This window comes from Lottia gigantea, assembly GCF_000327385.1.
Source record: "Lottia gigantea unplaced genomic scaffold LOTGIsca_3, whole genome shotgun sequence".
In the NCBI taxonomy this organism is placed as follows: domain Eukaryota; kingdom Metazoa; phylum Mollusca; class Gastropoda; family Lottiidae; genus Lottia; species Lottia gigantea.
In genome coordinates this window covers 5,017,300-5,032,582 of record NW_008708986.1, presented here as the reverse complement: position 1 = coordinate 5,032,582, position 15,283 = coordinate 5,017,300, and the positions used below count along the sequence as shown (strand labels likewise).

Here is a 15,283-nt window from a genome sequence, read left to right as displayed (position 1 = left end):
GCATCAACATACAAATGAGAACAGTTTCATTGTGTTAAATCAAACATTTTTACATAGAACTGGCAAACACAATGCATAAATTTGACTTGTCGAGAAGTATTCGCATCTGTTAAGTGTGTGTATATGCCAATGGTGAACATAAAAAGGAGAAAAGTTTAAAAGGTATCTCCGTGTTAATACGACCCAAGTAGATACTCAGTTTTAAGGATAAGCTTGTTGTAGTTGCTGTTACGCTATAGATTCGATACAAAATTGGAACTGAATCATTCTCTATGAAATTGATTATATTATCAATAATAAAATCGCAGCTGTTCTGGGACAACTGGTGTATTTCATTACGCAAACGGGCTATTTCTAATAAATTATCAGCTTATGACGAACTATATGATGGCAGTCCCATCATGTAAATGGCATAGGAATACGGTTACCCAGTTATGTGTTATTTGAATAACAACTGATTCGAATAATTCGTAAGCATTCGAATAGTCTTCAAAGTATGAAAAGACAGAGATTCAAAGATCTTTGAAGCGGAAACATGCCTCAGAGTTTAAAGATGCCTTTCCCAGTGGTTGCCTAGTAGTAAGAAGTAAAGAGCTTACTTAGTGATAATCACGTAAGCAGAGCACATTTCACGCAACGCTTAACCGTATATGTCATACCCTTTATCTACTTCACCACTCTCGCGGTTCGACGTAATACTGTAGGTTAAGATTTTGAATTTATACTGTCTTGTTGAAAATTAAGCATGTATGTACTTAGAATGATTCCAAACAATTCATTCATACACCTAAGCATATTCTTAACAGTTTCACTAATATCAATGAAACCTGAAAACTGTTCAGAATTCAAGTCTGCAAATAAAAATGACTCTCGAGAACGCCTACAAATTTAAGACATTTTAATAAAAATGAGATCGTGTCAAATTTAAACGAAAAGATGATTTTAAAACCAATTGATTTCCCCACTCTTTTAAAACAATTTGATTTTCTCGAGAGGTTAAAAAGAACAGATGTTTAAACAAATAAGATGAAGTTGACAAAAAGAAAGATTGTCAAACAAGTAAACACTCTTAAACTTGACAGATCAACCGTCTTCAAACACAGAGAAGAATTTCTCAATTTCATAATAAAACGTGTTTAATAAGAGAGTCAATAACGAAATCGTTACATCATATAATCGTTACATCATATACGAGCGTTACGTTTGATTTGTTTTAAATTTCTCACAACCTTCGTAGCAATCGAGTTATCAGGTCCGCTCCGTCAAACAAATATATCTTCAATTCTTTTGATACTGGCTTTGAAACCTGTTTTTGTAACCTTATCAATGCGATCTCTAACAGTTAGGTTATCTAATGTTTGACAAGTGTAAAATTGAAGGTTTCCAAGTCACAAGAAATATTTATTAAAGATGATTATCTATAAAAATGTTATTATAGACGGATTGATTTTCTCTTTATTTTCTATGATAATAAAGCTGTTTGATATTTGGTAATATGTTTATGACATCTTCATCAGGCCGAGTAGTGTATATTTTAGTCACATCTACCGTTGAAAATGCAAATTGATTGAATGAAGTTGAATTTATATTGAAAGAATCTCGTCAATAGTTGGTGTTTGCAAGTGACGACTTTACACCAACCGTCTAGTTTAGCTAAGATGAAATATCTACATTTTTTTCCAGACCATTAAAAATAACTGAACCGACCTGAAACTCGTCTAGATATTGGCCTGAAAGGCTGAACAAACATGTATGTTTTTATATCTGTATATATGGAGTACAGTGCAGAGTTATGAACGACTACGAAATTTACGAAGATTGGTTCACTCATGGAATCCCACCCGAATTCAGCACCCTTTCTTTTGCGATTTTATTCATTTTACAGTATATCAAAATTTTATTATTGTTGTAACGTATTTCTGGTTTCTCTCAGTAGTTCGGATCGTTAGTACTTGGTTTATTTATTTAACCTGAAACTCAATTCATTTTGCAATTGGAATAGAGAACGTTTCCTTCAATATTTACAATCTAAAGAGGTACAGAGATGACAGCAAAAAATGAGATAACTGCATCTGTATGCATTAGATATTCCACATTAAATCATGTCCAATAACGAACTAAACGATTTTAGATTGAGCATTGACATAGCGAAAATTTCTGGCAATGTTTAACTTACAGGTCATAATGTGTGAACCGTTTCTTAACTTAAACTGTGAAACATGACATACACACAGATAGGTCAACATCGATTGTTTGTTCATCATCCTATAAACATACACAATCGTTTTCTGATGGGAAACACGATAGCAGCGACCTTTTTCACATTTCATCATTTTACAGACATCAAATAATTGTTCTGAGGATTAAGTCAACCAGAAATAATGTTTATTTTGAAGAAATGAAAACATAATCGCTCAGTCTAAATAAACATAGCTTGAAAACTGATATATGATGAGCACAAATGATGATACAAAAGATTGATCACTATTATAAAAGTTCTTAATGATTTTACAAGATTCTTTTATCTCTGAAGATTCATCTCCTGCTGATATTTGTTGATCTAGCTGTAACAGTAATATGATTAAATTAAGCCAATTTATTCTGATAAGTTTGTAAAATGACTTGTTAGGATTTATCCTAGTTTAAGATAATTGAATAAAATAAATGCAATTTCTCTTTATTTAGTTTTTGCGTAATTGTTCAAGTATAGAAAAATATATAATATGAAGTCATGAAACAGTGAACTAAAAATCTAAAGGTGAATGACCAATTTAGTTAGGTGCCGAACACAAAATATGGTTTTCCTTCACCTCATTTGACGGCACTTGATCGCCCTGTTGGTCATGTTAATTCATGCACGAGGATGGTTCGGTTACACATTACTTTTGTCAATGTGAGCTCCTTCTTGCCGGACAGAGACAGGATACTACAGAGAATACTGGAGAGAACACCCTTTTGTTACAGCTGATGCCTAAATGCGATGACCTAGTTGGACAGTTCGGTACTACTGAAATGATGGTAGCGGTTTAATATTTAATTTTAATTTTTTTGTTCTTTAAAATCTCCTGGCTGGCTACCTAAGTACATGTATATGCCTATCTAAACCTGCATTTTCTAGAAACATACTGGTTGCTTCTGACTTTCGAATCAAATTATGAGGTACGGCTTATATAATAACAGCATTTAACTCGTTTGATAAATACAGATAATTGTTGGATCCTGTATTTCTTATCCACGTGAATCATCAACCGATGTTTTTTCTAGATAATTTTTTAATGTAATAGTGAAAGCTCCAACAAATTTGATGACAAGTTGATCAGAGATTGTCTAATATCCCAGTTTTTGATGATTACATTAAGTTCTATTAAGATAACTATCATCCAAAGTGACTTTTTATAGCTCAAATTATTTTGCTTCTTTTACGATTTAATTCATCAAGGCTAGGAACATCAGAGGCGTTTTATTTGATATTAGCGAGGAGTGAAATATGATGAATTGGTTTTTCAGTGTTAGACAAGTCCAAATTTATCATTTCTTTCATTTTCTCTTTAGTTAAACAATCCAAGTGGAATGTCTTTAATTTTCATCTTTCCTTGTTAAATAGAATTGGGTTCCATTACTAAGGATGTCGATCTACAGTCACATTTTCAAATTAAATGAAATGGAGTTCTAAGTCCTATGTTCCTGTACTTGTTTTGGGCTAAAACGCAATGCGTTCCGATTTCCAAATATCGAGGGAATTTCAACGTGCACATTCTATCTGTAGCAGTCGAGGTATTGTCCATACGACTAGACGCATACTATTTCAGCCCCTCTCACTTACAACACGGACATGGGGAAATTCGGATGGAGTCGCATTTTTAGGTTGGTCGCAATACTTTAATGAGCCGTAATTCCAAAAGAATGAATACATCTTTCCTTGACGATCCCCAAAGCAATTCGTATGCTATAAGTAACAATTACATTTGACCTATTATCTGTCCACCATCATGTATGGTGTGTGGAAAGTACGGTATGTAACGATATATACTTTTAGCGAAGTAATGAATTATTTGGATGATAAAAGATGATTTAATTTGGAACGATGTGGTTTTGTATGATTTAAGAATTCCTACTTGTGATACATTGTTCATGGTTACAATTCTTTCTACTATACATTGTTGATAGTTACAATTCTAGTAATTATTGAGTACTTGCCTCGGAAAATCTTGACAATCCATCAATATTTTTCCCTGTCACTGCATTTCCTGAGATTTGCATTTTATGATCATTTCACAAATCGTAAATGTTAGCTGATCGACGTTAAGATGTTGACACTCAATAATGTGCCATTTCATGACATAGGTCCTCACACTTTTCAAAATCATTGTTCGGTTTTGTCACATAGTTATAGAGATTGTATAAATATAAGAAGAAGAGTTGAGAAAATACAACAGCGAACATGCAAGATCGGTGGTGGGACATGTGAATTTTGTATCCGTTGAGTTATACCTAACTTACCGAAACACAAAATTCATTGTATACTACTTTTGGGTTTTTATTGTACACATCGTTTCAACAATTTACATTGTTACTTCCAAATGTCATTTATGGATAAGTATTGAGTTATCCCAGAAGCTGTTCTTAAAAAAATTAAAAATATCATTGGAAAATGTTTTGGTAATTCTTGGCTGCATTTTAATAGGTATATTTAATTTGTTGGCCAATTTACCACAGTTAATTTTGTTGTTGCAGATTACCCTTATGTACTCATCAACTATTCCCTTATACCCGAGTATTGTAAATATGTAATCTTTGTGGATTTTAATGTTGTTAAAAGGTCTTGTGATGATATTTTAAACCGGTTCAATTGTTAATGTTTTGTTCTAGAGCGGTAGCTATGGAGAAACCACATCACTTCAGATAAAAGGCTTTCTAGACAGATCTCTTGGCCTGAAGATGAGAACATTTTCTACAACACTGAACAGTTCTATTATTGGTTTGTTCTTCAGTCGTTATATCATCATTACGGATCTTTATGGAGTCTTGCTTTACTAGATTAATATTTAATATTAGCGTTAATGAGGAAACGCTTTGTAGCTTGGGACACCAGTCATCTTTTTTGCTACGTTATTCCTTGCATAACTTAATTCCTTTAATGTTATTCCGATTTTGCAGTTATTAGGCTGCTAATATTGCATTTTGCTATATAGTATGTCAATATCGCCTTCTGTTATCTGCTCATATTGTCTTTAGTAATCTGTTGATATGGCCTTCAATCATCTGCAGATATTTCTTGCAGTCAGCTACAAATATTGCTTCCAGTCATCAGCTGCCGAAATTTCCTGCAGTAAGCTGCTAATACTGCCTTTAATTATCTGTCGATTTTCCTGAAGTTAGCTGCTAATATTGCCTCCAATCATCTGTTGATAGCATCTCTGTTATTATTGCCCTAGTTATTATTAAATTTAGTTATCTGCCAAAATTGCTTTCAGTCATCTGTTCACATCGCCTCCAGTTATCTCCTAATATTGCCGCGTTAGCTGTTACTAGCGCCATCCATTTGAAACTATTGTGAACGAAACTACTTTCTAAATGTGTTTTTAGAGATTTCTAAAAGGTCGTATTTTTTCTACATTTAGTTATGTCTGATGTTCTGAAAACTATCACAATCGTATTTATTTTAGAACGTACTCGATAATGTTACAATCGTCATCTCAATTTCTATCAAATCGAGTGTGATCTTGTGTACATTTGATCAAGAGTCCTGTACTTCAATGATTTATCTAAGCTAAACTGACTAACTATTTCACCTGATATGGTACAATACGAGACAGCCGTAGTTTGTTCTGTTTTGTTCTATTCAATCTATATATCGGATTCTATTACAATGATGAAGACTGAAGCCTTCAGTTTACTGTGTCAGTATCAATTTTAAAGTTTTCTTATTAAGACTGGAGCTAAAGTTTTGCGGGATATACAATCGTTTGGACAAGGTATTCCTGATGCTATCGGAGTATATTAACGTTTTGATATTATAAAGGATAATATGTTCCTTTTTTTCTTAAGGCCAAATCTCCCAAGACAATAAGCTACGTATTGTGTGATACATGTTCAATTAAAGCCGAAGACATTTTAAAGAATAAGCGAATCGACTGAAATCTTCGGATATCTGGTGTATTGTGCATGTAAGGCACAGTGATTGAAATAACAGTGACATTACGAGGATGTTTTAGCATTTTACAAGCGAAAATTTGCGTATGTATGTTTTTCCGTTTGATATCTACGACGCAACAAATCGAAGAACTTGTACATACTTGGGCATTAACGAGTGGAAAATAGTAGACTTAGATAAAGCATTAAATCTTTTAGAAGCTAAGACTGTCTGATGGTATTCCAAGACAAAAAGACAAAGTAATCTGCCTTCGTCTTACAGAGGATACTGGCATCATTAACGTTCTTACAGTGGTATTATGCGATAAACTACGCGAGAAACGAAATGACTTGGCAGAAAAATTAAAGGTACGAAGTGAATATATATATATATTGTTGCATCGGACAATAGTCCATCACGTTTAGCATATACTGTAAATCACTTTGACATCTCTGGTAAGATTTGGTGTGGAAAGTGCACCATGTCCATAAAGTTAACTGAAAATTGACATTGATATTAGTGAGGAAACGAATTTGATATACCAACAGTGTTGACTAGAATCGCATTCCAGTTAACAAATCAGTGTAGAGTTGCTTGCTCTGTTTTTAAAACTGTGCAAGTTGACATCGCGGAATAGCATGGACACTGACGGTAAGTTGAGCCTTCAATCGCCTAGCTGTAGAAAATAAGTTGCTGCTAACAGCGTTATTAAAGTGCATTTTTAAAGCCGCGACAATACAACTGCGTTTACATCAGACAAATACATGCTAAACAAGTAACTTTGTGACAATACAATCATAGAGTGGCATCAGAAAGTTCCCTGCTAACAAATGATTTTGTAACCGATAGAAATACAACAGACAGTTCAATAGATGTATAATAGGTGCTAACTATTAAGAATAATGGTTATCGTAATAGTTTATTTACAATTTTGATTGAAATGTAAGTAATTTTGTCAGAATCGATTTTTCTGAAAGTGTTATTTAGATATCATTACAGTCTTTATTGCAGAGAGATTAAGTTTTAATTCTAAATGTCTCTTTGAACTTTGTATTCAAGCCTTCCCTGTTTTTGTTTGGATTACATATTGGAAACTTGTTATCAAGCAAAGTATTGGAAATAGACACTCTGGTTCCGTTAAAAGGTTCTCTGATGTTCAGCCAGCTTTTCAAGTGAATGCTTAAAACGCAAAAAGGCCGATATATCCGTCCCAATCAATAATTTAAGAAAGTAATTGACGACACAGACAAATTTTGTAATAATAATAGCAAAGGTGGGAACGAGAGTTTTTTTTATAAACGATGTAATTCATTTGGGTCTAATGTATTAGCTGGGGTCAAAATGACCTTAATGTCCTCCTGGCTGGATATAATTTGGTCATTTACCAGTACCAAAGGCGCGGAGAAGGAAACAAAGGTCACAAGGATAATTAGGTTCTCGATGATCCTTTCGATGGTATTTCTTGGCATTGGTTTTTCCACATGTCACAATTATGGGTAAGTCAACTAGACATGATTTGGAAAGCTAGTTTAGGCTATGGATGTGCTTCCTGTATTTCTTACGGTCTTGACCGAATGCAGCAAGGAAGAAGGGATTAATTCTTGCATGTCCAACTCTCATCATGTGATAGCGACCCAATCAGTTTGTATTCTTCAGTAGCATCTCATGCTAGTAGGCAATAACTTGTAAGAAGATTTCGATAATGATAATATACAACTCCCATTCCTCTAAATGACAACTTTAATTATTCATCTTTATGGCTTCAATTTATAGGAAGTCAATTTAAATAGTGTTTGAAATGTTAAGGTAACCTATTCCGTGTTTATTTCGGGCGTATATATTCACACTTTTGATATATGAAGGTTTCTTAAATGTTATATGAGACCTTTTAATCCTCTGTGACTAGTGTGACTAGAGAAAGTATAATTCTATAATATAATTTCAATTTCAATAGGTTTTTAATTTTAAAAAATAAAATTTGATTCTTCTGCGTTCATATGTATTGATTATCCTTCAATTCAGACAATAGGGTATCCCTGCAAGGGTTATTAACAAATCAAGTCAGTTCTACCATTTAATTCTGTTATATTTATCTGCAAATTACCATGAAGATTATAAAGAATAAATATTACGTATGGTGAATTCCGGTGCATTTTGAAACAACGTTAACCTGGTTAGTAGCTCTCAGCGCATTCTGGTATCGCAAACTTGATATTGGGTAGAGATGGATTGTTTCAAATTGAATGATTCTGTGTTGTTGTTTTGGTTGTTGATAATTCGCAAGATCTGATCGGGTCGAATGACATGGTGGTGATAAACGACCTTAACCAACGTTTATCAACTGATATGCCGGATTCTTGCCCTTTTCTCTCCTTGTATGATAATTCCGTAATATCATTTTCGCATAGTGTGACTACAATATAAAATGTAAAATCAGTAGTTAACCAGTAATTTAGAATTGTCTCAGGCGAACGAATTGGAATAATTTGGTATTGAAAAACGCTTAAATCTGTTCAAATAAATAGTTTCCCGGAAAAAAAGATAGACTTAAAACGACAGGGAATAATTAAGAACGTATTAAAGCGAAAGAAATCCCAGACAGGATTTTAAAAAATGCAAAAACACATTTATTGTCATTTGGTAATGCTTTACTTGAGTCAAAGAACTGTGGATTTCAGATTCAGTCTTGATGTCGACCATATCACCACTAAAATAAACCTAGGAAAGTTTTGTTAAAGAAATAGAGTAAATGTTCACTCCTGGTACAACTGATACTAAATTGTGACCCTGCTTGTAACTCAATTTTCAAACTCAATACATGAATGTTATACTGCAAATTCCATTGTAGGATTCGGAATTTGTAGTTTTGTAACTTCAAGTTTTGTTCTTGTTGCTTATGAATGCAAGGTGTTCTGTTTAGATCAAATCGGGAATATGCAACTGATAATGCGTCACTCGAGATCTATTTTATACGCTCTCGATTCATTACATTTTACGACACGCCCTGCTAGAGTAAGAAAGTAATGTGGCAGCGAGTAAGCTAATCAGTTGTTTGAAGCATCAACTTTGAAATTTCTAACTCATTGAACAATGTTTTATTTACAAAGGCATAAAAGTACATGTATATTTGTATCTAGTAGAGATTCATTAGTTATATCTTAAGACTAGAATAGTGATGGAAGTTACACAATTAGCAAGTCCATAGGGAGAAGATGAAATGATAACAATTGACGACAATGACGGGAAATTGATAAGTAAACACAATATGTAGACATTGACAATCCCTTGTGATTACACAACAAACACGTCTTATTTGTCCTTTGAAATTAGCCCATCTCAAGACTTGTCTTAAGTCATTGTATCAAAGAATCCTAAATTTATTGTGAAATGGCATTTAAATTAGGCCCTAGAGAATTGGATTTTTTCTCGTCTATTTAGAGGTGTAATTAACTATTAGGGTGTGTGATCTAAACTTAAACAAGTCTATTGGGTAATGTAGGCATACGTTCATTCTGAATACAATACTTGCTATTCTATTTGCGTTCTTACCTAGTTTACTTACATGGGTAACGTCCACAAACGTCGTATCGTAAAAGAAGCAGTTACAGGTGTCTTCCAATTCGTAAATGGGTAAAAGAGGGTCTTTAACAACTATCTTGGGATTTCACCTTACCGTCTCATAAGGAATATTCTGTTGATTCTATCTTTGTGCGCAATCAATTGGATACATTTTTGAATAAAACCAGTGTCGCCCATGGTTGAGTAGCAGCCTTGATGTAGTGATAGGGTGACAAGAGTTGAGAAATAATTGATAAGCAAGCGAATTCTCTTGAAGGTTTGTGATAGATCAAACCAAACATATCGTTAAGCATCGGCGAATCGTCTTCAGTTAAGCATTTCAGAGGGTCTGGTAGCTACAAACTATTGGTAAGTAACATGCATTCGGTTTAAGAGATTAGCGAGAACCGACACTTAGAATGTCTTTCTTTTGATATAGCATACAGCGTTTGTGTTCTCAAATACCTTTTTATTTCCTTAATTCCATGCTAATTTTGAGGGCGTATCAGGTGTTATACAAGTGAAGGAAAACCTAAGACTGTACGTTTTTAGAATACAATCAATGAGCCATCAGATGGTATATATCCTAGTTTTCTATAGACTTACAATAAATATGATAAATGTGTAGCTAGCCTGTTCCAAGCTCTAGAAAAATCGTTACTACTAATCATATCAAGCCTCAAAATAGACCACATTGGATTTAGATGGAGCTTTTTGGTGTCAGGTATCGAAAGGGCATTCTGATGATTTGCTTTTTGTTTGTCAGTTAGATCTTCTGTATCTTCAATAAGTGTGCTGGACAGTTTGAACGTTGGGTTAAAAAGTTCAAAGATATACTTCTGTGATTTATTTTGGATGCTTGGATGTTCTTAGGTAGGGCTAAAAATGGCAAGTTTCGCTTGATTCAAAAGTCTTCATTCTCTTTTAGTCTTATTTATGTAAGTAGATAGTTTTTGGTTTATTTGTGGGTGTTTTGATCATATCTCATCAGTTCATAATGTAAAATTCTAATTACTTTACGTTTCAAGAATGTTGGAAATATCTAAAACCCTTCAAAGTAAGAGTACTATTGTTATTTTATAAGCAGCTTTTATTATACAACATAATTTTCTTTCAGTTTTTATTTTCATTAACTAAATGAGGATTAGTTTTCCTAAATTGGATGACATCAGATTGGAAATTCTTTGTTGTTAATGTTACTCTAATAACTGCTTAGCATCTTACCAGACTACTTAAACTGTTACACAGTGGCCTCTTGAGCAACGTGCTGTGCAGGTATATGGTCCCCCAACAGTTGAAAATTGAAACAGTGGCTGAGCCCACCCCCCTCACAGGAAGTATTTCGGGCAAAAACTCATAACCAGGTTAGAATTTCGGGAAATCTCTGTTATACATTGCGTTTCTTTAATACAGTTAAATAGGGAGCAGAATATATGACTTTCATTTCATTTCCTCTACCACTATGTATATCGGAATTTTGTGGTGTTGTCTAAGAGTTATACTAATAGTTATTAATATCAAAAACCGACATCTTTTTCTATTGACTTTCTAAATGTACTATTTAAATCGTGTTTAGGTGTTAACCTAACCAATGACCTAACAAGGTGGAAGCTATAAATTACCAATGAAATATTGAGCTAGGCGTTATCAGTCTTCCACTAACCTTGTTAAAAATGGCATTTCTCATTCTTGCTTCTCGATAATTCTTTAATTTGTAATGAAATATTTTTTGTCTTTTCAGATTTTTTTGTCTCTGAAATGGATTGGATTGAATAAAGTGTGATTGATTTTAGACGGCGTGAAGAAACACAAGTGTAAAGTAACAGGAACTAATTTTCAAAATGGAGAGACATTCAACATTATTAAAGATTCTTTTGTCAACATTAACTTTCTCTGGTTTGGTGATGGCCGAACAAATGGAAGCTTCATTTCATCTTGTCGAGTCTGAGCCTCCGGAAACTATCGTGGGCAATATTGCCAGTAAAATTAACATCGCCAGAGGCCTTTCAAAATCAGAATTTAACAGTCTTCGATATAGTTTTCTGAATCCTAATGACGATAGTATTGCTTCACTTTTCAATATCAACCCAGAAAATAGTGACGTGTCCACTGTTGAGAAGATTGATAGAGAAAAAGTCTGCGAATTTACATCGGAATGTGTCATTACTTTCGACATAAAAATCAGTTCGTTAGTGACGTCATTTTTTGAGATCGTTACTGTGAAAATTATCATCGATGATTTAAACGATAACCCTCCTAAATTCCCAGAATTAGAAATCACCGTTTTTATCCCAGAAAATGTGAATCCCGGATCGACATATCGAATAAACGGAGCCACAGATTTAGACAGGGGTCAGAACAATTCTGTTCAATTATATGAAATGGTTTCAAGTGCTAATTTATTTGATTTGAAAGTTGACAAGAAATTGGATGGAACTTCTGATCTGAGAATCGTGGTAAAAAATGTCATTGATCGCGAGAAGAAACATTATTATCGGTTTTTTATCGTGGCCAAAGATGGCGGTCGACCTCCCTTATCTGGAAATGTGACTGTCAATGTTAATATTACTGATGAAAATGATAACTCGCCAGAATTTACAGAAGAAATCTATGACGTATCAGTGACAGAGAACACCCCAATTTATTCAGTAATTGCTAAAATACACGCCATCGACCGCGATAGTGACAGTAATGGTAAAGTATCATATCGGTTTAGCACCCTTAAAAACCCTGATATTGAAAAGCTCTTTGCACTTAATCCTTTAAGCGGTGATATCACCGTGAAAAATGAACTTCAATATCAATCAGGCAAACAATTTGAGACGATTGTGGAAGCTTTTGACCAAGGTACTCCGCCACAAGTTGGTCAAGCAAAGCTGATTTTGAGGATTATAGACGTGGGAAATAATCCACCCATCATAACTGTCAATCCGGTATCAGACGTGGTAGGTGACATGATATTACTGCCGGAAGGTGCACGGATAGGTACTGTTGTAGCCCATGTAAATATTGACGATAAAGACCAGGGTCCTAATGGAGATGTTCTGTGTTCCTGCTTGCATGAGTATTTTTCTGTTCATAAGCTAGAAGGCCGTGGGTATATCGTTCAAGTGAAAAAGCCTTTAGATCGAGAACTCGTTGATGAACTTAAAGTTACCGTTGTGTGTCGTGATTCCGGAACCCCAAGACTCTCGGCAAGAACCAAATTTCGAATTAAACTTACGGACGAGAATGACAACCCTCCGATTTTCACAAAGAGAGTCTATGAAACAACCCTTGAAGAAAATAATGTTATAGACCGACCTCTAATCCGCGTTTCTGCTGTTGATGACGATCTTGGTAGGAATGCAATTGTTCACTATCGCCTCAAACTGGATGATCAGGGCATGTTCAAAATCAACACGAATACAGGAGAGATTGTTGCTAATGACGTGTTTAATAGGGAAACTATATCTGAAATGAGTTTCACAGTTTTAGCCATTGACGAGGGTACTCCACCTATGACAGGAACTGCGGAAGTACTCGTGAGAATTATAGACCAAAATGACAATAGCCCCAAATTTAGTCCAGCCGCTTTGATATTTTCAGTTCGCGAAGACACAAGAGCTGGCGGTGAGGTTGGCATGCTGCATGCAACGGATGCAGATTTTAATTTTAATGCAGACATTGAATATACGATGATTGTCAGTGGCGATAGTCTACCATTTGTTGTTTTCTCTAATGGGGTCATTCGAACTGATCGAGAACTAGATTTTGAATCCCAAAAGCGCTTTACATTTAAGATCATTGCTAAGGATAAAGGATCACCACCTCGGAATACGACTGCCACTGTGACGGTGTATGTCAGTGATTCCAATGACCATAGTCCGGTAATCGTATTTCCTACGGATAATAACAATACTGTGACAATACGATCTGATATTGAGCCTGGTACTGTGATATCTCGAGTAGTGGCATCAGATAGTGATGCTGGAGAAAATGCTGTATTATCCTTCTATATCAATTCAGGAAACGAGCAGAACATGTTCCATATAGGAACAAAAACTGGCGAAATAGTTCTTGCAAAGAGGATTCGGATTTATGAATCAACAGAGTATTATCTCAGCATTTCAGTTCAAGATCAAGGTACAACACAACAGGCGTCCGAAGCACACCTTACAGTTCTCGTAGACTTTGTAAACTCAACAGCATTAGAAATGGCAAGAGAAAGAGACTTGCAATATATTATCATTGCCGGAGTCGTAACTGGAGTAACAATCATCCTTTCTATTATAATTGTGGCCGTGATCATCTACGTCCGACGATCCGACTTACAACGTAGACGTGGACAAACCATATGTGTTCAAGAGCATGGTGAAAACAAAAACGTGGAGAAGCAGTTGTGGCATAGTGTACCAAAAGATGAAATGGTTGCACCATCGGATAAAACTACCTTAGACGAATTTTTCAAGGAAAAGAATTGTGAGAAACCTGATGGTGATGATTCATACTTCAAAAATAAATCCATGGATCATTTTTCTGGTCAGCAGTTTTTCACATTTAGAAAGGTAAGTCACTTTGAATTTTACTCATCGTATGTATTGTACTGCAGTACATGTGTATTTATATCAGGTAGGTTGGTCATTAGTGCTGTACTATCTAATTGATCCCTAAACTAAATTCCCACCACTACACCTTGTGTTGTAGCCGACCATTCGTCTTCTTAAATCTTCCATAGTTTCCAGACACGTCTACAATCTAATACCGCAAGGTAATTCATTATCCATTTGATCATAGTCCATATTATTTGTATCCGAAGCCACGTCTAGCAATTATATCTAGCTAATAAAATTACCTATATTTCCATAGCTTTCATCTCAATCTTTTGACAAGGGCCACAATACAAAACAAATCTGGTAAATTTCCTATAGAAACTCTCGTTGAAATGGAATATGTGTTAGAGACCAAGGGATAACTAAAAGATCTTTCAATAAATCAATACCCATTCGTCTGTATTCATCTGCTCTTTATTACATTAACGGAAATTTGGGATTTACTAAATGTTTGGCTGCAGTGAGACGTACAAGTAGAATTATATAATACGTTATTTACACTAACTTTAGTCATGAAGTAGCAATCGACCACTACTCTGTGAGGCTTTACTAATGGTCCTTGAGTTAATGGGTGCAATATTATATTATTCTTAAAGAGTTATTAAATGATTAGATAAAGGGACAGATGTGCCATTTTTTGAACAATCATACCTTAGTCTCAGAAACGGGATTTTTTTTTAGCTTAGCCAATCAATATAGTGTCCACAGCTCACCGTAGAAATTTGAGTCTTTAAATCCACGTGTATCAAGAATTATCCACGTTTAGAAGTTAAACAGACGAGTCAGCTATTTTTGAGACACATATAAAGAAAAGACATCTATTGAAATAGGAAAAGAAATTCCTAGTTTGAGATATTTTTGAAAGAATTATGTGATTTTCGTACATTTCTTGTACTTTGAAGACTATATATATATATTCAAGACTCAAATCAACCCCCAAGAATCGTGTACCTGTCCCTTCCGCAAAATCATGTGCTCTCATCATTAAAACTATTTACAT

General features: G+C 34.6%; 1 protein-coding gene across 1 annotated transcript; it reads left to right on the top strand.

Annotated features, from left to right (window-relative positions):
- Positions 1-11,607: 11,607 nt before the first annotated feature.
- LOTGIDRAFT_105112 (hypothetical protein) lies at positions 11,608-14,337 on the top strand (the record flags this gene model as incomplete). Its single annotated transcript, XM_009057335.1, has 1 exon — positions 11,608-14,337. One exon carries the CDS (start codon positions 11,608-11,610, stop codon positions 14,335-14,337), a length of 2,730 nt encoding a protein of 909 aa, XP_009055583.1.
- Positions 14,338-15,283: the final 946 nt, after the last annotated feature.